The sequence below is a fragment of the Poeciliopsis prolifica genome, unplaced genomic scaffold (assembly GCF_027474105.1).
Source record: "Poeciliopsis prolifica strain line A6 unplaced genomic scaffold, Auburn_PproV2 SCAFFOLD016, whole genome shotgun sequence".
Lineage (NCBI taxonomy): Eukaryota > Metazoa > Chordata > Actinopteri > Cyprinodontiformes > Poeciliidae > Poeciliopsis > Poeciliopsis prolifica.
The window spans coordinates 1,062,907-1,086,968 of NW_026562391.1; the positions used below are offsets into that span (position 1 = coordinate 1,062,907).

The 24,062-nt window shown below is 40.5% G+C and overlaps 2 protein-coding genes across 2 annotated transcripts; one reads left to right on the forward strand and one right to left on the reverse strand.

The window, feature by feature from the left end:
* Nucleotides 1-6,162: 6,162 nt before the first annotated feature.
* On the reverse strand, nucleotides 6,163-14,609 carry LOC129367278 (syntaxin-10). The gene is made up of 9 exons (XM_055041605.1): nucleotides 14,532-14,609; nucleotides 14,007-14,082; nucleotides 13,435-13,528; nucleotides 12,589-12,683; nucleotides 11,797-11,859; nucleotides 11,569-11,652; nucleotides 10,182-10,288; nucleotides 9,020-9,114; nucleotides 6,163-8,306 (listed from the first exon to the last, which is right to left on the reverse strand). The coding sequence occupies exons 1-9, from the start codon at nucleotides 14,564-14,566 to the stop codon at nucleotides 8,230-8,232; spliced, it is 726 nt and encodes a 241-aa protein (XP_054897580.1). The 5' UTR covers nucleotides 14,567-14,609; the 3' UTR covers nucleotides 6,163-8,229.
* Nucleotides 14,610-22,183: 7,574 nt separating this feature from the next.
* Nucleotides 22,184-23,661, forward strand: ier2b (immediate early response 2b). The gene has a single exon (XM_055041734.1). The coding sequence runs from the start codon at nucleotides 22,345-22,347 to the stop codon at nucleotides 22,894-22,896; it is 552 nt and encodes a 183-aa protein (XP_054897709.1). The 5' UTR covers nucleotides 22,184-22,344; the 3' UTR covers nucleotides 22,897-23,661.
* The last annotated feature ends 401 nt before the right edge of the window (nucleotides 23,662-24,062 follow it).

Genomic DNA, 24,062 nt, shown 5'->3' on the forward strand with positions numbered 1-24,062 from the left:
TAAGTATTAGTTTATGTAGCAGAGTCGATGGGAACTACTGTGAGACAAACTGACTTCAGTGCAGTTTTACTGTCTGCTCATTGGATTAACATCACCTAGATGCAGGCAAGAGAACAAAATAAAAGGAATAAATTACATTTTAAAACAGCATTTCAACAAAGAAATATTTCCAAAACATAAGATAAATCATGTATTTGTGTTTTATTAGAAAAAAGATAATAGGAGATTGTTATAACAAAAGTTTAGACAGTTTTTGTCAGAACTACAAAATGCGTAATAAGAGACACACTGATCAGTTTTCGACCAGCCAACATCAATTAACACAAATTAAACTGTAATCACAGAATTCAAAATACTCTGTCTCGCCTTCCTGCCATCATTGGCCATCAATTAAGCAAAGTGAAACAAACTGTGGCGTCACAGTGTTGGAGCAGTTTTTGTGAAGCGGGATGCTCTAATTACTTTTAAACCAACAGAAAATAAATATGGGGTTAACAATTTAAACTGTCGTTACATTTCATTTTCGCATTAAACGTGATTAGTGCAGTTTGCATTGCTAAAACTTCTGTGAGTGGGTTGGAGAATTTCCAAAAGGCTGCCAAGCGTTTCCAAATCCACCATGTTTTTCAACAGAAGAGTTCAGACGGAGCTAAGCTGCTGTTAGCTTAAGTTTTCTCCTGAAAGTCTTGGTCTCTCTTCATTTCCTGCAGCCTGAATGACCCATGTAGTAGAACAGTCTCTTACATCTGTGCTTCCTCCGAAACCGACTTTTTTTTAGAAACACTTCACCGATGCAAAAAAATTGTCTTCACTCAGCAACAGCGGTCCCACTGAAGGCTGTTGCAATCACGTCCTTGCAGCTCTGTGATTTGTGCTCGCTAAGCAGATCCTTTTTTTTTTCTTCTTCTTCTTGTTTCCAATGGTCAGGGTGGATCAAACTGAAAACTGCATCACTAATAGGAACTTAGGAATGGGATCTCCTAGTGCCATATGCTGTTAATCGTGTTGTTTGCCCTTTTGTAGGGCAGCTATTTAAAGGCAACGTTCTGTCTCGCGTTTGGGTGGGCCACAGGATGTTTTGTGTGTGTGTTAATGTTAAATTTCATTTTGCTTTTTTTGTTTCACATTTGAGTCTTTAGTTATCAAGCTATTTTTTAAAAGAGATGCTACTAATATTTCATCTTTTAATGCCCGTATGTAGAGTTGCGTAAGCGGTTGATACACAGTTAGGTGTAAAATAGTTTAGAAAAAGAGAACCACATATTTTTACATTGAAATTGTATGACTGAGGTGCTGTGGGCATTGTGAGGGGGATATGGGTGTTGCTGGAGCAGATGTTTAGTTTTTACTGTACCGAGGACTTTGTCGGCCAGGGTCGGGGTCAGGGGGTGCGCCAACTGAGGAATGGATGGATATAAGAAGACAAAAAGCTGTGAGGCTCACTTCAAGTAAATTCTGCAAGTCTAAATGACTGTTTTAAACCAAATTATGTCATAAATAAATATGTACTCACTCTTAAAAGCATCAATTGAACCAATCAAGTTTACAATAACTGGTTCGTGAACCAGCTTTTTCTCCAAAGCATAAGCTACCGCTACATGAATGTTTAAAATCCTTCTTTAAACGCCACCTAGTGGCCAGGTCCAGGTGCTGCGGCTTGGAGGAATGAGTAGGGGGCGGGCCTCAACCACTGCAGCAACTTCCAAAACCCACCAGGTGGCGGGAAGGAGGGGATCCCAAAAAGCGGTGAACTATGATTGTAAAAGAGTCGATCACTGTATTCATCTGAGCACCTTAATGGCGGACGCCATAGAGCCTCCGCCGCTATTATCCGACACTACAGGATGCCTTCCAAACATGTCCGCCAACAACGCCAAAATAGATTGAAAAATACTGACATGAACTGCAAAACGTTTCAAACAAAACAAACAAGAGCACTCCGCTTGTTTGTTTGTCCGACGTCTCCATCCGTTCGTCAGTCTGCATCGGTGAACTCCTGACCTCATCCGACCCACAGATAGGGGAAAAAAGTGACTTGTAGAGAGTGGGAGAAAAAAAAATAATAAAAGCACCTTCTGGGGAGCGCTCAACTTACCTGTGGAGCCAAAGCCCTCTGCACCTTTCTGAGCACGCTCACTGTTGTCACTTCCTATCTGTGGAATTTGAATGCTGGCATCTGAAGCGGGACTTTTTGATTGGGGAAGGAGTAAAAAAAGGGTGTAGATTTAATATGAGGAGTTGTTTTCTATGTAAGTTTCTTGTTTTTATTAATTTTACTTTTATGTACTATTGCTGTTTATTTGATTTCTTTCCCCTTCTCTCTCCTCTGAAAGATGTTTATTGTTGAAATGATGAAGGATGAACATTTCAAGCTGTCTCTCCCCCAGGTGGGGTTAGGTTTGGGGTTCGGGGGGAGATGGTCCAGATGGGTGGAATAAGGCAGGTGGTGACTTGAACAGGGTTCTCACACAGGACTGGAAATCTGCACAACTTGAGGAAAGAAAAACCCACCTCCTAGTTTCAGCTGACAATTGATCGAAATCTTAGATGATCTGAAGAAATCACGCCACCTTTCAAAAAGTGTAGATAAAAAAAAAAATGAAAAAAGTCCAATTCTACAAGAAAGTGTTGAAATCGCGTCTTAATGCAGCTGACAGCCACCATTTCTCTATGCAAACATATTTTCACCCTCTAATTTTTACAACATAAAAAAAAAGAGGCACGGAGACACAATATCCAGTATTCTTTTAATTATGAACATGCGTAGATATTGAGCTTTAATAAATCTACAAAACATTTTGGCTCCTTTTTACATACACACGAAAGCAAGATTTAAACATTCACTCCTTAAGGTCTCAAACAAAACATTTTAGCGGAACTTGAAGGCCGCCGCTTAACCTGTCATTTAAAGTGTAAATAGATAACACATTTCCATTTTCTGGATTGAATCCCGTTTTTAGCATAAAATTACAGTGGCCTCACCGTCGGAAACCTTGTGTGTGCTTTCGACTTACAGATTTGGTAAAGCAAAGGTGGAAAGTGTGAAACAAAGACATGTTTTCAACACTTGATCCCAGTGTAACTTACCGAAACAATGGGTGGATTTGCGTTTTTTTTTCTCCCCTGTGTGGGTACCTGTTTGAAAACCACAAGGAACGCCAGTGACGGCGTGATCACGTGTGTACGGAAAGAAAAAAAATCTTGACTTGAGAACAGACAACGGCAGGAAGGAAATGCAAGACCTTCTTGAATCAAGATGGCAATACTTAGGCGACGTCTTTACAGCTCATCCCTGCCTCTCTGTCCTTCTCACCGTCACAGCCTTTTTCTCCCATGGTCCTCGGCGGTTCTGCTTTGGCCGCCATCACCCGCCTTGTGGGACTCCGAAAATCGTCACGACTTCCTTCTGTTTTCTTCTTCTCTGTGGTCTTTTTAATCCACGTCTGTTTACTTTGCTCTTTCCCGACATCCCCGCACACCAGAGACAAAACACATACTTCTATATATAAAGCTCTATACACTGTATATGTACACATTTAAAAAAAAAAAACGCAAAAACGTGAAAACCTCCGAAATGCAGACGCTCGCCCATGCACCTGCACACCGTCAGGATACGCGTGTGCGTCTTTGTGTTGCTGATGCAGTTTTAAGACAAAAAAAAAAAAATCACCAGTTTACCTCTGGAGCTCTCAGCCATAGCAGACTTTAATCTCAGCTCTGCAAGCAGCTTTCTGGACTGCTGTGGCTGCCGTTACAAAGCAGGTTAATATACATATATATGCATACATATATATATATATATATGTGTGTGTGTGTGTGTATAAAAAAAAAAAAAGGTTCGTTTTGAGGGTCAAAACGGCCATTTTGAACACACACACAGTGCAGGGCTTTTGCAGAAACGGGACGCAAGCCGAGAGTTCATGTCAACTGTCTTACCTCAGAATCATATTTACAGAGCAGGGGAAGGGGCGGGGCTGTCACAGGACCATAGCAAACGTCTACCGCCATTTTTGAAAAAAGGCAACAACAAAAAAACAAACAAAAAAAAAAAAAAAGATAAACCACCTCTTGATTGTCTCTGGTGTTGTTGGGCGAAGATGGCTTACAGAACTTCTTCTTTTCTCAGTTTCCGGTATAAATATATAAATATATAAACTGTACATTACGAAATAGAAGCACTATCAAAGTTTGATTGTTAGGTGTGCACTCGCAGCATGAGGTATTATTCTTTATTACTCTTCATAACTCGGATAAATGAAAAGGTGAGAACAGATTTTAGAGGGTTTGTAAGAAGAAAAATAAATAAATAAAAACACAAAATAATGCAGTAGCATCCATCGAAGTCAAAGAATATACCCGCCCTTCACCCCCACTCCACTCCACACACACACCCACACCCAAGACCTCCTACCCTCAGTCCCGCCACCTCCATGCAAGCCGATTGTCCCTTACACCCTGAACTGCCCCGTGTCGGCGCCAGCTTCCCCCTCATGTGTTCAAAGTGCCAATAAACTTTGTGAATTCCTAACTGTGACCCAGAAATAAAGATGATTGCACATCAACTACTGTAAAGAGGAAAAGAAACCAGACTGATGATTAAAAATGAGGAAAAATATGGATATCCTAATAAAAGATTTGTAATAAAACAAGACTGAACTGAACTGCTGAGTGACGTTCTGTTTTTGTGTCGGTTTTTCTCCCGGTTGAGTTCGTTCCCAGTTGTCCAGCGAAGGGCAACCAGGACCCAGAAATGGTTTATGCTGCGCAATTCCTTCTGTGTCAGCCTTTGATTTTTATAGACTTGGGTGTGAAAGGATAGAAAATGTGAAACGCTTTTTGTTTGGTTGGACTGTGACGTTTGTAAGACCGTAATACGTTACTCTTTCAGACGAGGACGGCAGAAACCATCGACACCGTTCTTGTCGGAGCTAAAGAATGTGAAGGAGCCTGGTTGACCTTTGACGTCTTTCCTTTTATTTAAGCATTAAGTTATTTAAGCATCTGACAATAACTTCAAAATAGCATTTGAAAGACAAAATCATGCATTAGCAAATGTTTGACACAATTTTTGTTGGATTTGAAGTGTATGCTACGCACTCCTACCTTTTTCACACAAGTTTCCCAAACACAAATTGTGTGTTAGTGGTGCAACTAGTCTAAAACAATAAAATAAGAAGTAAATGTCAAGAGGTCACAGTGATTGAAACATTGCAAACTATTGTAGTGATTGATGCCAGATATATTGACCTATGTACAAAATATTGATATCAGTCCAAAGTTTCATAGCGGTGCATCCGTATCGCAATAAGTTTACAGTACATATTTGAGGCATTTTGGTTGAGCAATTTTTTAAAAATTTGCACCTGAATTTTGTTTTTTATTAACTCCCCGAGTCATAATTATCCATAATCAGGCAATAAGTGTTGCAAGGACGGCCTGACCAAGACAAATTTACCGATGGATTTAACTGAACTCCCGAGGATCTTCAGAACCTCAGAGATTTATATTTTTTTTGGATCCATCCACTGACTCCTATTCTCAATAAAGTGTTCTCTGACTTGCTTTGGGTGTTTGTTTGTCTTCATGCTGTAATGGCAGCCAGCACTCTCCACTCAAGTCCATCTCCTTTCACCTAATTGTGAGACGACCAGCAGCAATCGGCTGGACTTCTGTTCAAATAGGTTAGTGACTTCAAAGGGGGCGGGGGGTGAATATTTATGCACTTATTTTATGCTAAATGTAATTTTGTAGAAATCGGTTTTTACTCTAACGTTAAAGTAAAACGTTGATGTCAGAAAAAAAATGCCTAATTTTGTTCAACATGACCAATCTGTAAAAACAATTAAAAAAACAAAAGGTGAAGCATCCAAAGGGGTGAATACTTTTTATAGAAGCCAGCCTCAGGACAGCGGCCAGGTTATTTTCAGAACTGCTCCTGCTTCGTCCAGGCACAGGGGACCCGCACTCTGATCATTCCAGCTCAACCAAATGCAATTTCACACGATGGTTCGGCTCTCCAGAGAAAGGATGTGACGAAGTCTCCGTTTTGATAAGTGCCTCTCAATTAAAACTCACTCGCACGGCGTCCTTCCAGCAAGCGAAAGCTTTTCTTATATATAACCATTTACAAAAGAAAAAAAAAAAAAAAGAGATCACAGTAGGAACCGAGACTCAAAATACTGTATTCTTTCAAACACGCAGGTCAGTCAGTGTACAAGGTTGCTCTAAATAAATTCGGTTGCTTCATGGAGAACAAATTGGATGAGACAAATTACAGCGGGAAGATGCAATCAGACGATGTTCAGGGATTTATACCGGATCAGACCGGACTCAAAACTGCCAAAATGTAAAAAAGAAAAAGGAACCGCTTAGGACCATGAACAGTGACAATAAAAGAAAGAAAAATCATATTGCTTATGGGCACAAAAACTACTTCAATCAGTCAGTTTCATAAAATCAAATGCTTGTTTTGCAGCCGTCTTGTAGGTACATAAATCCTGATGGCTGGCAATTATCCAAGACACTTAATGGCAGTTTTTTAACCACACGTCACTCAGAAGAATCCCAAATAACTAAAGCGTTTCAATTTGAATTAAGTTTGATGTAACCTATTAAAGCAGGACTAAAACCAATCTTCAGTTTCCTCCATCACATTCATCTATGGATCGACTGAAGGCAAATTCAATAAAAACAAAGAACTTGATACTTCAAATACAAACGTTTCTTGCTGTACAACGCAGTCAAATGAGATGTTTGTGAAATGAGTTCCTCAAGTTAAAATAAAAGCAATACAGATGCTTTAATGGTTACTGACCTCCAGTTGACCCCAACAGATCTTACAGGTGACACTGAAGTGCAAAACATGTTTTGAGGAATTTTACAAATATTTTTTGTGGTTTTTTTTCCACTGAATTTGTAAAAAGCACAGATTAGGAGACTTAAAAGCACCAAGAGGACTAAATCTCACTTGGCTCTGGCAGTGGGAAGGCTTTTATCTTCAAGCCAAAACTTCATAGAGAATAATGCATCCTGACCCATTTGTGGGCAAATGGTATGCAAGTTTGTTTTCCCTCAGAACAGACCCCAACAATTTCAATTTAAGACATTTGAATTTGAGTTAAAAACAAAAACTGAACCTACAGCAGACAGCACAGGAAAATTAATTTACTTTCAAACACGCGCATTAAAGCATTGTGGTTATGATACAGAGCTTCAGCACACCTTAGTGTCGTTTGAACAGATAAAACAAAACCCCTCAGCATCCAGCAGAGGGCGCTGCGAGCCTGACGCAGGCCCGCACAAAGAAGCATCTCGCCCAGCAACCATTTCTCTCCGCAATTATCAGACGCTTTGAAATAAAAGAGGTGAACCCATTCGCTCCGAGGCGAGGCCGCCTCTCATCATCCAGCGAGAGTAATGAAGCCCCGGCCAGTCGCGCGGGTTCACGTCTGACGGCGTTGAGGAGGCGCGTGGCGGCGGCCCCCGCTTCCCTCGGTCTCTCTCAGGGCGGGAAATAAAAACGGTTTTCTTCAGGAATCCGTTCGTTTCCACACAAACCGTGAAGCGCATCTCTCTCTCTCTATGTGTTTTTTTTTTTTTTAAATCAGTGTTTTCAGTTTTGACTAACGCTTTCCTCTTCGATGAGACGTGGATGTGAGGACTCCCCGGTCCCGGGAGCCTGACTGATCATTTGCAGGTAATTTGTCACTGTAATTAGCAGGTAGGCACATGAACATGACGCACGGTTCAAACATTGTATAAAAATATATTTAAGGCCACAGCCCGCCACTCTTTGTGTTGGGTTAAAACACCAAGAGATAGACTGTAATGGATTTAATACTTAAAACATTTGACCAAAGTACCTCCGTGAGTGTATTTCTCAAACCCCATCGTTCTCACTGACTGCTCTACATAATCTCCAGAAGCATGAAAATGTGCGGATTTGAGTTTGTAGCCCAACACTTAGCATCAATAATTGCGACGCACAAATATGAAAAACATAACACCCCCGGGATTCTCTCAAAGTTCTTCTTCTTTCCGCCAGATCGGTGAAAAACAGATCTGACAATCGCGTCCTAACGTTTCAGTGCAGGTGGCAGTTTTCTCCTCGGTGTGAGTTAAAGGAGTGATTTTAGGAGGGAACGGAAGAGGAGGAGGAGACTTCCTTCTTCCCGTGGTTTTCTGTCCATTCATCCTGACAGGCGAGCATCATCAAGAGGTCAGAGGTCTTCAGAGAGCAAGGAAGAGGATGAGGACGACAATCATGATGGCGACCAGCACGCCAATGGCGCACCACTGTCTCCGACCTGGAGGGGGCAGCAGAGAGGAAACAATTATTGCTATAACCTGCTGGATTACGTTTTCTTCATGGTTCCAATGTGAGCTAGAAAAGTACAGAATTAAATTGGATGTTTTTTTCCCCCTGGTTTGATCTGCTATGGAAAAACTAAACGTATATGTAAAATATTTATATTCCCACCTTTTATTCCCTATCTAGATGTGTAAAAGTTTGCATCTTCCTTTATGTCTAGTTTCCTCTTTCCTCCTGTTGCACCTTTTCTTTCTGCCCTTGTTTCTCTTTCCTTCAAATCTTTCCTCCCTTCTTTCCCTGCTCGTTTCCCCCATTTTTCATCCTCGTCTCCATCGTCCTTTCTATCCTTCCTAGTGTCATTTCCTCCTTCATGTCCTTCCTCACTTTTCTTAATTCCCAGCTTCTGTTCCTCCTTCCTGACTTCTTTCACAATCCCTTCATATCTTCCTTGTGTCCTTGCTTCCTTCTTTCTACTATCATTCTCCAATTCTTCCTTCCATCCTCCCTTCTTTCATTCTAGTACTGTTCACTACCTACCTTCAGTCTTTCTTTCTATTGACATTCACCAATCGTCTGGAAAAGCACGATAGGAGCTACTTGAAGATCAACCTCAAGTGTCGAAGCACAGAGTCAAACGGCGTAAAACAGATTGGTTTTTTTGGGAGAATGGCTTCCCGAACCCCAAGAAAACGGATGGTAGATGCTTACTGCTGGTCATGTGAGAAACCTTCTCCAGCTTCTTCAGGACTGAATCCATGCGGGATGACGTCTGGTCCATCTCATCTCCAAAATCCTCCAACATGCTACAACAACAGGAGACCAGATAAACAAACTAAACCGAATGACGTCAAAACACAAATATGTGAAAGGAGCCAGCACAGAAATCTGGGTGGGAGCAGAATTGGAGACAACTTAATCCAACTGCTTGGAAACTAAGAACTTATTTTCTTATATGCTGACAGATTGTGCTGCATCAACACCCACTGTGGAAGTTTTTACAGCTCACCTGTTTCTTCATTTTTGATTAGTCATGTTGGGATAGAAAATATTAGCAAGCTCCACAAATTCACCTCCGCTCCTGATATGAATAATGACTGTATTTTCCAGACTATAAGTCGCATTTTCGAGGGAAATTTATGTGATAAAATCCAACACCAAGAAAGAGACATGTCACCTTGAAAGGCAATAAAAATAGAATAGAGGCAACAACAGGCCGAATAATTGTACGGTATGCTAACATTACATGACACATGAACAACGAACTGAGAACGTGCCTGGTATGTTAGCATAACATATTAAGAGTTATTCAGATGACTAAATAACATGCTCATAAGTTTACCAAACTATCCGTGTCACTAAATCACTAAATGCAATAAAATCTTTGTCCTCGATGTCACTTGAAAACAACTCTACTAACTCCGAAGGTTGAATAACGCAGGCCTAGAGCGCCCTCTTGCAGTTTAGTGTGAAAATAACATGTGATGTGATAAAATGATGTGCGAACTTCCAAACATAAGTTGCTCCCAGGTATAAGTCGCACTACCGGCCAAACTATGAAAAAAACTGCGACTTATAGTCCAGAAAATACGGTAACTATTGATCACAACCATAAGGCTGCTTCATGTTAAAATAAATGTATCTGTTTTTGCCAGTTTATAACAATGGATCTTAACAGAATCACGTAATCTGGAGCTTCCCTTTAGCAGAAAATCCAATTTAAATATACCAAGAAACAATCTTTATATTTTCCTCGCTGAATCACATTGAAGCTGGTTATTTGGTCAAAGTTCATTTAGCGTAAACTTCAACAAATTCTTGAGAAAGCGGAAACCATCCAGATGAGCAGCGTTCTGTAGTCAGGAGCACTCACACAGCCTGCTCGTCCAGTTCGTCTCCGATACGTCCAGACATGTCTTTTAGCACTCTGATGCTTCCCGACACCAACTCCAGCTGCTCATCCTGCTCCTGTATGATCAACTACACCCACAAACACAAACATGTTTCAGTCTCATCAATGACTAACATCCACTCTTCGGATGTTTACTTTAGCAACCTTCTACAGTCACCTTTCCCCAAATTGCTGCACGTAACTGTGAACTAAGAGCTCCTCATAAAGTGATGTAAGTATTTCATCCAAATCTTATTCTTTGTCACTAAAAAAAGCAATACAAGTTCTGATTGAGCTCAGAAACTACATTCACTGCATAAAGAACGAGCAGCTTCTTTTTCTAATTCATCTCTGACTTTACTACAAACTTACAGGAAGTGTAACAATGACACACTTCCATCGTGAACACCCCTGTCAACCTACGCCACAGGAAGTACAAAAACCCCCAAACATCTAATTCAGTCTGATGCTGAAAGGAATCCTTCACTTCATTCACAGTGTGAAAGCAGAAGCAGATCTTTAACCCGCAGAGTGAGTCCCACGTCCTCTGTGTGATACCTTTCATAACATCTCTTAGTAATAACAAAACAGAAAAGAATCGCATCAAAAATTTTAATCAGGAAGCGTTTACATTTTTTTTAAGTTGGGTTGCCTTTTGTATAAAATACTGCATATGCTGTTCCATACGTTAAACTGATGAAACTTTAGCTTTAATAACATAAAGCTACATAATTTTTTAATCAGTAATACTTTCATGACAAATTAATGTCAAATCATGATTTCTCGGTTAATGTCAAGTTGTCATAACAAAGACATTATGAATAATGTCAACTTTGTAATAAAAGTGTCATGATTTACCGAATGACACTTTATGACAAAAGCCATAAATATTCATGAAATATTCACAATCTGTCAAATAAAGTGTTACCAAAAATTGCATGCAAATTTCTGTTCATCATGTTTATATGTTAACATATTTTGTAGACAACTTTAATTTTTGCCCAATTTCTAATGAGCTCTTAAAAATATAATTTAAAGGGGAAAAAAGCTGAGCCCTCTACCCCCCTAAAGATTAAAGTTTGACAATATACCAAACATAAATAGCAAAAGGTTTCTGTATTATTATCGGCAAAACTTCTTATCAGATTTAGAAAAAAGTTGGAAATTAAAACTAAGAAAAAAACTTCATGGGACTCTAAGGTAAACATTATATGCAGTACTTTTGACAAATATACAAATAGATGTCTGCAAATTCCAATAACTATAGCTTTGTTTTATTTTCTTTGCAACTTAAACAATAGAAAACATTTTTTTGAACAAATAGTTGATTCTTTCCTGTCCAATTTGCACATTCAGCCTTTTCCTTTACCTGCTGCTGCTCCTGCTGCTCCTGAATGTACCTGGAGTTGGCCGACACCAGGTGAGCCTCCAGTCCAGTCGAGCGGTCCTGTTCCTTTAAAGCCAGCAGGCCCAGAATAAACACACGTGAGATCCAAATACGAAAAAAAAAAACGCAGGACAAAAACAAAGCTGTGCCGTTCTGAACAATCCACGGAGAAATCTGTGGAGTGTTTAGTGTCTTGAAGGAAGCGCTGACCTGTCTGTTCTTCTTCTCTGCCTGAGCCACAGCGGACGGGCTGGACAGTTCATCTTTCATCTCCTGCAAGGAAACTTTTTCCATTATATCACCAATAGCAACGCAGCAATCATTTTAAAAGTTTGCCTCAGTTCACAAATTCCATTCATGAGTTTTCTCTCTGTTGTCCCAGTAAAACCAGTAATAAGCTCCTCTCTGAAAGTTGTCTCGTTTGACTTGGTTCTCCTCAGATCTAGTTTATAAATGGTTGCTTTACTTTTGACTGGTTCTCGAAGCTGACTCATATTTTTTTGTCTTTATCTACGTAAAGAGACGTGTATCGAGAACTCGGGGCTGCTTACAGTAAAAACAGAAAAAGTGCCGTGCAGCTCAAGTCAGTGTGTTTAATCGCCAATACTTAATGGTAAAATTACAGCCGGCTTTGTTCATGCGGTTCTCTTTTTTTGTCATGGCGACCCCATCGAAGGTGATCGTCTGCTTTGAAAGTAGCCACACCTTAGACCAAGAGATGACGTTTGCACATGTAAAAATAAAGACATTTACATAACATCTAAACAACAAAAATGTATTTTGAACGTACTGAACTCCGGGGTTTCGACAAGTTCTCCAGACAGTTTTTTTTGTCCTTTTAAGCGAACTTTTAATGGATAAGTACTAGACTTTATGAAATAATTTATCACTCTTTGAACAAGCAACATATGGGTGGATAAATGAGAACACAAAAATGTCACTAATATCCTTACAAATGAAACTGCAAAAGTTCTACAGACAAATTTGTGGCGATGAAGTTACCTGAACGGACTTCCTGGTGCGCTCTACAAAGTCTCTCCTCTCCTGGAGTTCATTGTCGCCCAGCCGGAACTTCCCTGGATTTGACTCCACAATGCCTGAACCAGTTAAGGACCTATCAAAAATGTTTACATTTCAACATATTACATTACGCCTTCCTTTTGTTCCAAAAATGCTAGAGAACGTTGTTTCTCAAGCAGTTATGCTTCAATAAGCATCATTTTTAAGGACAATATCAGTCTGAACCAGACTGATTCAGAAACCAGTCATACTCCTCATGGCTGGTTGTCCTAATCACTTTCAGGCTTAACACAGTTCATCCAGTTTAAATCCCATTTTTCAGTTTGTTTCCTCTGGAGGTGTGCCCCAGGATTCCCTATAAGGGTCCCTTTAATTCATTATCGACCAAGATCCCTGTTCTTCAAATATTTCACTGCTAGTCAGATGACACCCGACTATATTTCCTCCAAATATAATTTCTCTTTCCACCTACTTCCCAGCCTAAAACGCACCAGTTCATACTGAAATTTTCAAAAGGTTTGTTGCTTCCGTTTCTATTATATTTGGATTATTTTGCCTGCTTTTGACAGGTTAGGTTGGGTTTTTTGAGGGACATCCTCGTTTAAAATGGTTATTTTTTTATATCAAAGACGACCTACTCATGATAATCTATAGCAGCTGACATAATTGGTGTTTCATTTAAAAAGCAGAGAGATTATTATATCTGTAAAATAAATTAAATAAATAAACTAGATGTTTATATATAACATTTGTGTGTACCCCATAATATATTTCCCCATATCTAGTAGTACATCTAGTAACGTGTGAGGTTCTGGATTTAAAGGATACTGATGGTTTCACTGAGGTCCTCCAGGTCCCAGTCGATGGCCCTCAGACAGTTCCTCAGCTCGTTGGCACTCCAGTCCAGCTCATCTCGGCTTACCTGAGACCACAGACACCAACGTTCACCAACCAAACGGCTACACAATGTTTTAAAACGCAGCATTTCTGGCGCAATTGTGACAGATACTACAGGTTCTAAAAGACAAAGAAAACTGATGAAAAACACACCAGATTTATTAAAACAGGTCACCATTTTCTCATTTTGTACTTTTTAAATAAAATTTAAGATTAAAAAAATCACATTCTTCTATGTATTTTGTAACGGTTTAATGTCATGAATGAACACAAAGTCATGCATAAGTATGAAATAGAAAGGAAAATGTCTGCTTGTTTGGGTCGGACCAAAAGTGGACTTTTTTTTTTCTCTCGTTTGGTCCATAATGCTCAGCAGCAGTCTTTGGTCAGAGGCTTCTTCAGAGTGGTTGCAAGACTGACTGCTATCAGAGACCCTCCCTGCTTACAACATGACCATCCACAACGACTCTTTCAAGAATGGTACGAGCTGCAGAACAGCTCACCTGCGTGCCCTCCTGTAACAGTTCTTCCCATCGATCAAACAGACCCCGGGCCCGAGACAGGGCCTTCTGCACCTCCCTGGAAACCAAAGACACACATGGCATCAGCATTACAATGCGGAACATAGCAGCTGATACACTGCACCCTTCATAGACTCTTAGCTGTGTACAGATCCGCCTCCAGCTAAAAGAAAACACAAAATCACTTCACCGCACTGACTCGCAGCAGTCAGGCCAATTACATTTCAAGCCAAGTAAAACAAAAACGAACCAGGTTATGTTAAGCGTGTCTTTTAATAACATTCGCAAGCATAAGCACATAAACTATCCCTGTGCCACTGTGTGTGTGTGTGTGTATACAAGCGAGCAAGCTAGTTACAGCTAGCTAAGTGCTAACTCTTCTGGCATAACTCCCGTCAAAGTGCCCCGAAGAGTCCCTGTTCGGATTATCACTAATAATACTTTGAATTTATAAGTACACGTCTTCACAAAAAACAGCTTTTCGGTTTCTTTCTGCTTATTTCTCACCCTTTTACAACGAAAAACGGGTCCTCTATCGACATCGCTTCCTTCCTCTGTAAGCCTCGCGCATGCGCACGGGTGAGGCACAAGCAGACGTCCGCTCCTCCTCTCCCTCCCGACACGTAAACGTAAATTAAACGCACCGACGTAACACAGCGACATCTGGGTGCTGGTTCACTAGTTTGTCTTTCCGTGGCGCGCTTTAGACATTACAAAACTCCGGGGAACAACGGAAACTAAAATTCAGACATGAGATAGTTAACATGTAATAATTTAAAAGCCAACCAGCCCCTCCATCTCCTCCGTACAAGAATAGGACAATGGGCGGAAACGAAAAAGCAGAATGAGGCTTATACTGGTAAACTTGGGACGCATTTACAATTGAAATACAACATAAATAGTCAACTAAATGGCTGCCTGTTGTCAGTGTGCAGCCTTTATTTTTCTCTCTTTTTTAAAAATTTGAATGCATTTATCACAGCACCTTAAAACATATGACAATATTCATATTGAAAAGCGCATTTAATTTTTTTTTTTTACAGGATCTGGCCACAGTTTAATTTTAGTTGTCTTTTTTCTTTCAGCTGCTGGTCACAGACTGATCATCAGCCTCCATTTTCAGCAATTTCAGTGTCCAAATAAGCAAAGCTGATGTTCACATCACTTATCAGATTTTAATTTGTGAATAATTCACAAAAAAAAATATTTTTCCCTCATCTTTGGTATACATGTACATTCCTCTGAGTTGGTCTGTGGCATAAAATCTCACTTAAAAACATCAATTGAGAAAAATGGGGAAAATGTGAGTGAAAAACAAAATCATAGGGTTTCAATAGATTTGGAATGCAGTGCATATCATTTTACATTACATTGGGAGGGGATGCCAAGCTCAGCAAATCCTCCAAATCCCCATCTGCATGTTTCTCACCACACTTCTTCGCATCCTGTCCCACCCATTGTCTTTGTTCCTGTGGTTTATTCTTTCAAATCCAACCCAAGCTGTCCCCAATTCCTTCCTCCCAACTTCATCCTGTTTCCTCCTCTTCCACCCCAACACCCTGTAACAAAAGCTGCAGCAATGAACAGTCATTATGTCTTCAAAAAAAAAAAAAAAAAAAATAGGAGTTGAAATTGCCTTTATTGAGCTACTGTTTAGAAATATTCCTTTTTATAATTCTGGTTTCTTACTTTAATATCACCATCATAACAACATGAGATTATTTATTGTTTTTTATGATTTAGGTTAAAAAACAAACAAAAAAAAAGATTGGAAGCATTGTAAACAATTAAACACTCAGTATCTATTTAACTTATCCAGTTTTCTACATTCCTTGCAGAATTTCTTGAACTTTTCCATGTTTGGTCATGTTACAAACACAAACTTCTATGTTTATTGGAAGCCAGTGTGTTTGGCCAGAGGTGAATCACAATGGGATTTTCAAAATGTTTTATGGATAAAAATTATGCTACAATTTCAAATCTTTGGCCTCTAATTTCAGCTACCTAGTCCCTGCTAAAAACCCCCAAAACAAATCAAAAGAAAGAAAAAACAAACCCACTCCTCTCAGCATGCTGTTTTCTTTTTAATCACCATGTTTAATAGTGGGAATTTCTTGCATGTGTTTGGATATAAGGAACAGATTTAGTTGTCAAAGCTTAACACGAACTGCCTAAAGAAAGAAGGTGCGTCTTTCTTTGCCAATCGAAAATAAAATGCCAGTTGCAAAACCAGAATGTGCAGTCAAGCAGGAAGTCATGCTTCAGATCCGCACCATACACACACGAGATGGTGGAACATGTTAGTTTCCATGTACTTTCCCCAAATAAAACATGAGAGCGAAGCCTTCAAAAACTTCCTACAATGTTGTGAAAGAAAAATTGAAAGGACATAATCTGTCCTTTCCTGAGTGAAAATTTGATCAATAACTTGATGTCTTTTTTTCTTTTTTTTAGAACATTTTAAATCCTGGGATTTACAAATATCATTTCTGTCCAGATTCGTGTCTTTCTGCTCCGAGGAAAACATCAGCCATCCCCAACGACAGTGATGTAGAATATCATCTCTTCTGGGGGAAAAATGAGCAAATGGGCCATAGCATAACAAAAGAAAGTGGTGCAGAGATAACAACCAGAGTGAGAAAGCAGCGCGTCTAAAAATAGATCCATTACGCAGTGGCGCCCTCAGGTCTTCCTTGTGTCGTCAGCGTAGGAAACCAGGAATGAAACATGGCTTCTTTTCTTCCTGTAATACAAAGAATTTCACCAGCACTGATCTCCCTAAATCAATGTTTCCTAGACCCTAAACTCTTTATAGCAGGTTGTGTACATAGATGCTGATACTTAAGCTGAACGTCAACCAATATCAATCATTTCTGAGCATCCAGTTATAATGCAGTAACAGCAGCATTGTTTGTAGTGTAGGCAAGCTGTATTGATTCCTCTGGTTACAGCAATGTGAAACACCTAAAGAATAAACTCATATTTAATTAACACTTGTTTTTACACTTCAGTAGTTTGTAACTTCATTAATTTGTACAAAATGCTTTTGAGAACACAGATTTGAATTTGGATCCTGTGAGCCAATGAGCCAAATGTGTTTGATCATGATCTTCTGAGAGACCTAAGACAAACCATTATCAATATTCATTGGTGATTTTGTTTAAAATCTCATCATGTTGTCAAAAAATAGTTAGGATGCCATGCACCCGAGGTTCCTGGGGAGTTTGGAAAAGAACCAGCCCTACGGCGTCACAGACTCTTCCCCCGTACATCACAGTGGGCATGACACACACACACACACCCCACACACACACACACACACGCGCACACACACACACACACACACACACACACACACAAACACACACACACACACACACACACACACACACACACACACATATTTGTTGTTTGTGTCAAGCCCAACTTGAAATGGGTCAAAGTAAAACAATGAGAAATGACCCATTTCAAGTTGGGTCATTTCAACCCAACTTGAAATGACTCAGAGCAGTTAAGCAAACCTCACATGTTCATGTGATGGTAAGGCAATAAAAAAGGGCCTTTATCCACCCCAGCTGTTCCTCACAAACACTTGGTAAACAGGTACAGTCTAATTGTTATTATGGAGTCAAGATGGCTCTGTTTGCTGCAGTTCTCCAAACACTTGAGCTTTCAAGGTTTTCCATCTTGTTCACTGCCAGGTGTGACAGGATAAACTAGGGTCTGTGTGCACCTTGGTTGCTAAAAGAAACTGGCTACTGTGTCACATTATGGTTATATTCCTGGGTAAAAGATTGTTAAGGGGTTAAACTACTACTACTGCAAGTGTTATGACTAAATAATGACTTCATTTATAAAGGACTTTCAATCAGTGTGCTCAAAACGTTACTAGCAGATAAAGCAAAAACAATGAGGAATAAACCAATACTGTTAGAAAATGATACAATTTAAAACAGAATTATGGCACACAGAATAAAGTGAATGAGTGGGTCTTTAACGTAGTTTTAAAAGCCTCTACGAAGCATGCCTGCATAATTTTACCAATGAATGTGATTGAAACACTGTGATAAAAGGACTTTATTTGTACATCAAGTCTAACCACGCGCACAAAGCAGTTTATGACAGTCGTCAATTTCAGGGTGATTTTGGGAGAATTAGTGATATTTTAGAGGGGCATTGACCATCAAATCTGTCTTTTCATTACTGAGAAGCAGGAAATGATTAGATTGTCAGCCTCTAGTTTGATGGACGTACTTCTAGTTTTGTCAAGGCAGCAACGCTTCCGATGGTTAAAAGGGAAAACATAGCTGAAGGCCATCGGTACATCAGAGAACGTAGAAAGAGACAAAGAGGCAGAGAGAAAACAGCAATGGGCCATGTGCAGAGTTTCCCAACCCTGGTGCTCAAGGCTCACTGTCCCACATGTTTTAGAGGTTCCCCTGCCTGACTCAACCGATTGCAGTTCAACAAACGCCTGTTAATCAGTCATCAATTGAAATCAGCTGGACTGAAGAGAGGAAATACCTAAAACATGCAGGGCAGTGTGCCATGAGGGACCCCATGCCTAACAGCACAACTTAAATCTAGCAGAAGCTGCTAGATTTTTTTAGGAGACTAAAAAAGTTGTCTTTAAGCAGCTCACCGGCCGGCCTGTCAACAAACAATCATTCAAAGACTTTAGTTGAGAAAGAGTGTGAGGGTGTAAGATGGGTCTAAAGTTAGCGGGTGACTCAAACTCCAATCCAAGGTTGCTCAAAATCGAGTGTACCACCACAGATTAAGATGAAAAAGTGCCTTTGACAAGTTTGAAACAATTGCATTTTGCCCAAATAAATAAATCCGTCCAATTGTAAGATTGTGCTGCTGCAATGAAATATTAAATTAGCCTATGGCTTTTTACACATCGTTAGCTGGACCGTCAACAATTGTGTCTGTTTCTGCAAACTGTTTGCATAAAAATTGAAACATCTTCCCATTTTCTATGGTTGTTTTTATTTTCCCCTCACTTCTGGTAATTATTACTAGAAAGCTGCAGCGGAGGTAACTGTTGCAACAGCGTCCGTGTTACTTGCGTGGTTGCTGGTCGTGTGCTATCAGAACTGTTTTGCTGAATCAAGCGAAGGACTTTCAGAGCAGAGCATGAGTCATCAAAACCAATACAGTTGGTCACCATAGCAGAAAAATAATCAGCTGCAACTGATTAGAGACAATTATTCCTTTTGTAAATTTGTATGCAAGCAAATTTACAAAGGTTGAAAAAAAGAAAAAGAAAAAAGAAGACAAAATAAGCAGGGATATGGAGATAAAATGAACCTCGAAACGCTCTGAAATTCTGTTGTTGTTTCTAAAAGTCAACGTCTTCATTGTTTCCCATGTTTCCTCCTTTAATGTCTGCCAGTAAATGCCATGTTTCTGCAACTAGGTCAACTCCCGGCCCTACCAACCAGTGTTTGTTCTTCAGAGAGAAACACAGCTTGGAGAAGAAACAGGCCCCACCCTGCTTCTGTGTGTTCGTACACTGCGCCGCACACTTGGCCGCAGGCAGAGGCGGTGTAAGGATAATCAGACACAACACCGTCTCCATGGCAAACGCCTGGCTGCAGAGTGAAAGTCAAGGGCTTCGCTTTCGCACATCACATGTAATGTAAATCTCCAAAATCTGTCTCTCTGGGAAAAAAAGAAATAAATAAATTTCAAGTCTTTTCACAAGACAAGGCATTTTATTTCCAATCATTTGTTTCTGTCCACAATGAAAGATGATCTTCTATATGAATCTGCTCCTGATCCACAGTTTCTACAGTGTATGAGCAGAAGCATTAAGGTATAGTGTGCTGTTGGAGTTCAGCACTTTGTTTTCATCATATGGGTTCATAAGTACTGCTGTCTGAGAGGTTTTCATGGCTGCAACTTCTTTTTTCTTCCTTTTTCCAACACTGAACAATTGCTTAGCCAGGAATGCTTGTGCTGCTTCTTGGTGACGCATGATTTTCAAAGCCCGCATAAAGAAAAGAAGAAGAAAAGCAAAACATGGAATTAATCTGCATACTTTGTATTTTGGTTTTCATAGATAGTCCCTGATGGTTGAACTATTTGGAAACGAATCACAAAGTTAGTCACAAAGTAGAACAGCATTCAAGGAAGTAAAAATGGTTTTAAAGGGCCAAGTTACAGTTCAGGCTTTTTATTTGCTAAGTATCTGTATTTAAAGTAGAACCAAAGGTCTCTGGGCAGTTTGCAGCTGTCTTTTTTTATTTTTTGTTATTTTTTACCTGTGATTTTGGGGTTGGCAAACACTGCTTTATGTTGACCTGGGAGTCCCAAGATAACTTGAAGGTATACCGTTTTTTTCCTGTGCCTCAAACTTCAGTTCTAGCCCAGATGTCCCGTGGGTTTTAGATCTATTTCTGAATTAAAAATACAAAAAAAAAAAAAAAAAACAGAGAAAGAAATGAATCTTCAGAATCTGACTGCATGCTAATGAGGCAATTAAGTCATTTGATTGAGGTGAGTTTGACTATACACTAGCACAACAACCTCTGAGTTTGAGACCCATGATGTGAAAAAAAGAAAAATAGAATTGGAAAGATCAATGAAACAATAAAATGACATAGAAAAATAATAAAAAATGAGCGTCTTGTGCACTCGATAAAAGCAGACTGGGGTCCCCTTTTCTGACTTATCGTTCTTCAATTATTTATTTTTCCGAAAGAGGCGAATAAAAGCAGATTCGCCAGACTCGTACTCCTTGAACCCAGCCGTTTCGCTGCCTGGTTACGTTTTATTTACACCGGCGACAGCTCCAAATATGGAGCTTGGATGACGCCATCACTGTTGCTGCGCGCGCGTCCTCCGGGGAGGGGAGGAGAAAGAGAAAGAGAGCGCGCGCACTGGCGGACCGGTGTAGGGGGGAGGGGCTGCGGGTTAGCAGTCCGCGTCATGGCTTTTCCACTGAGCGCGAGATCCCTCGGGGCTGTTTTACTACCGGATAGTACTTATAAGGAAACCGTGTGTCTCTGTGTATTATTCTGCGTGTGTTTTTCTGTGTGTGTGTGTGTGTGACATAGTGACATGGCGCATGTGTGTGTTTGACAGAAAGAGAGAAAGAAAGTCCCCGCAGTAACCGGAGACACGTTTTTCTTCTGTCCCACGTAAATTCTTCGAACTGCTGGCCGGGTTTTTACCAGAATGTAAACACTGACTGATGTCTTCTCTTTTTGGTACATGTCGTTTCCTCTCCTGAACAGGAAATCGAACTTACAGCACATCGAAAAAGGATAATAATGACAACAGTAGTAATGCTAATAAAAACTATAATTATTATCATTGTTATTGCTATTACTACTATTGTTAACTATATTAAAATTCTAATGGTTATTATCTCTATTATTATTAATTATTATGATCAATAATAATAAATATTAGACGTATTATTATTATTGTTGTTGTTAATAATAATAATAATTAATAAATAAATTATAACATGCTTTATTATATATATAATAATTATATATATATATATATATATATATATATATATATAATATATATATATATATATATATATATATATATATATATAATATTAATATATATATATATATATATATATATATATATATATATATATATATATATATAATAATTATATATTATATATATATATATATATATATATATATATATATATATATATATATATATATATATATATATATATATATATATATATATATATATATATAAAGTCATTTCGTGAATAGTGTGAATTAAGTATAATATTTCAACACTGGCTAATATCTTCTCAATACAAAGCATCTGCATCATCTCTTTAATGCACAAAGGGAGGAAATGAAGAAGGAAGAGAAAAATGGCCGATAATATAACCGCACTGAATTTAATTCAATTAGTCACCTCTTGCAAAAAAAAAAAAAAAAAAAAATCTAAATAACGACAGATTAAGTGTGAGAGAAAATCGTCAGACGGAACAGATGGTGTGTCTGACTTGGTGTGTGTGTGTGTGTGTGTGTGTGTGTGCGTGCGTGGGGGGGTGTAGCCACAGCAGGTGTGGGAGGCGCCTGCTTGTCACTAACTGAGGAATGAAGTCCGCTTTACGTCAGAGACTTAATAAAACGCCGCCCAACTACTCGCGTACTCTCATTTCTCCGAGCACAACAGAAGACCGACTTCTGAAGACTGAACCCTGACATAACTGATGTGATATTTCGAGGCAAAACAACCCTCACTGCATTTGATACCAGCGTCGACCCGTGCGTAATTACGAGTTTATATATAGATATATATATATAAAAGAAATCAAACAATGAGTGCCACAACAGCAATGGAAGTCAACATCGAAGCCAGGCGGATACTGGCCGTGTCGATCAGTAAGCTGTACGCCTCTCGGACTCAGAGAGGGGGACTGAGACTTCACCGGAGCCTCCTGCTGTCCCTGGTCATGAAGTCTGCCCGGGACATCTACCACTCCTCCCGGGAGAGCGAGGCGCCGAGCGCAGGGCTGCCAGCTCCGGAGGAGCCGATGGACACCAGCTCCAGCCCGGTGCTTCCGGAGCCTCAGCCGGAGCCCCTGTCGGACAGAAACTCGGCAGAGACCGCCGCAGAGGAGCTGGACAGTAAGGTAGATGACTACGATGATGATTTTGACATCATCGAAGAAAAGGAGAACCTGAGCCCGACAAGGCAGTCCAGGAAACGCCGGGGCAAAGCGTCGGCGGCGCCCGACTTCCTTCCCAGCAAGAGGGCGAGGTTGGAGCCCGGGGAGGAAAGGCATGCGGCTCCGTTGGCCAGCTGTCGCGTCGGGGCCGGAGAGTCCCTGGCCACTTTGTCTCTGAATCAAGTCATACCTGCCTTCTGAAAACACGGCTTTCTGAAAAAAAGAGACAAAACAGCCTCTTGTTGGACAGTTTAAAATGATCGTCAACTCCGTGTCAGCACCGAGATGACCTCCACCAGGTCCCGGGACGGAGGGACTGCAGAAGGAGTTGTCGGCCAAACTCGCCTGGACCTGCCGGGGCAGGTAAAAGCCCCGAAGCAAGACGGAGAAAGAGAATGAGGAAGGAGGCCAGAGGGCTGGAAAGTTTGAGGAAGAAACTGAAGGGGAAGTTGTGGATGCCTCTCGTTTCCCTATGACTCATCTTCAGTTTACTGACTCCAAAACAAGCGGCAGCTGCTGAGTCAGACCGTGTGTTTGTGAATCAGCAGCAGCAGCAGGGTGCTCGTCAGAAGCCGCTGACCACACACAGGTCGACCCGTGCAGAAACTCAGAGGCCAGGCCTGAGTTTCAGGGAAGTTTTTTATGACGGGAAAGCCACCGCGAACACTGAAAGAGGAAGGACAGCCGCGGCCCATTCAGCCGCTCTGGTGGACTTTGGGAAATCAATACTACTGCTGCCGGACTGTCCTACATCCTGCACTCACGTGGTGCTCCAACAAACGGGCTCGCGCACGTCGGACATCAAAAACACGACCCCGTTTGGACATTGTTTCATTTTTTATTTATTTTTTTTTTACTGTGATTCATCTTGTTCATGTCTGACCTCACATGTCAAGCTGCTTCTTAATTCTGTGATGAGATGAATGTTTATGTTTCGCAATAAACTTGTCGAAAGACCAAACAGTCGGCCCTGTCCGCGTCTTCATTCAGTCTCGAAAACGACCCACATTCCCACATTTGTGCGAGGCCGCTCAGCTCACAGGGTTAATCCTTTATTAGAGGGCGGAGGCTGGCACGACTCGGCACCAGGAATGACTCGGTGCCGTTAATCTCCCCGCGTACAAAAACGACTTCCCCTCGCAAACAGCTTCCCCTCGGCGTGTCGCTTCCTGTGGATTAGGAAGGAATTCGGAATCACATCCTCAACATGATCTCACCCAGATTTATAAGAGAGACAGAGAGGGGGGGAGTTTTTTGGGGGTCAATGTTACGCAACGTACAGTCAGAACAGCTCGTGCACCAAACGCCACTGCTGAGTGGTGGGGTGGATGGAGGGGGAGAAGGGTCATAAAGCCAGCAGGTGGTGT

Excerpts from the sequence above, each read along its gene's own strand:
- ier2b (XM_055041734.1), top strand. The coding sequence starts at position 22,345 with ATGAGTGCCACAACAGCAATGGAAGTCAACATCGAAGCCAGGCGGATA.
- LOC129367278 (XM_055041605.1), bottom strand. The coding sequence starts at position 14,566 with ATGTCGATAGAGGACCCGTTTTTCGTTGTAAAAGG. Across the intron at positions 11,653-11,796 it reads CAGAGAAGAAGAACAGACAG|GAACAGGACCGCTCGACTGG; the intron begins GTCAGCGCTTCC and ends CTGGCTTTAAAG. Across the intron at positions 10,289-11,568 it reads AGCAGCAGGAGCAGCAGCAG|TTGATCATACAGGAGCAGGA; the intron begins GTAAAGGAAAAG and ends TTGTGGGTGTAG.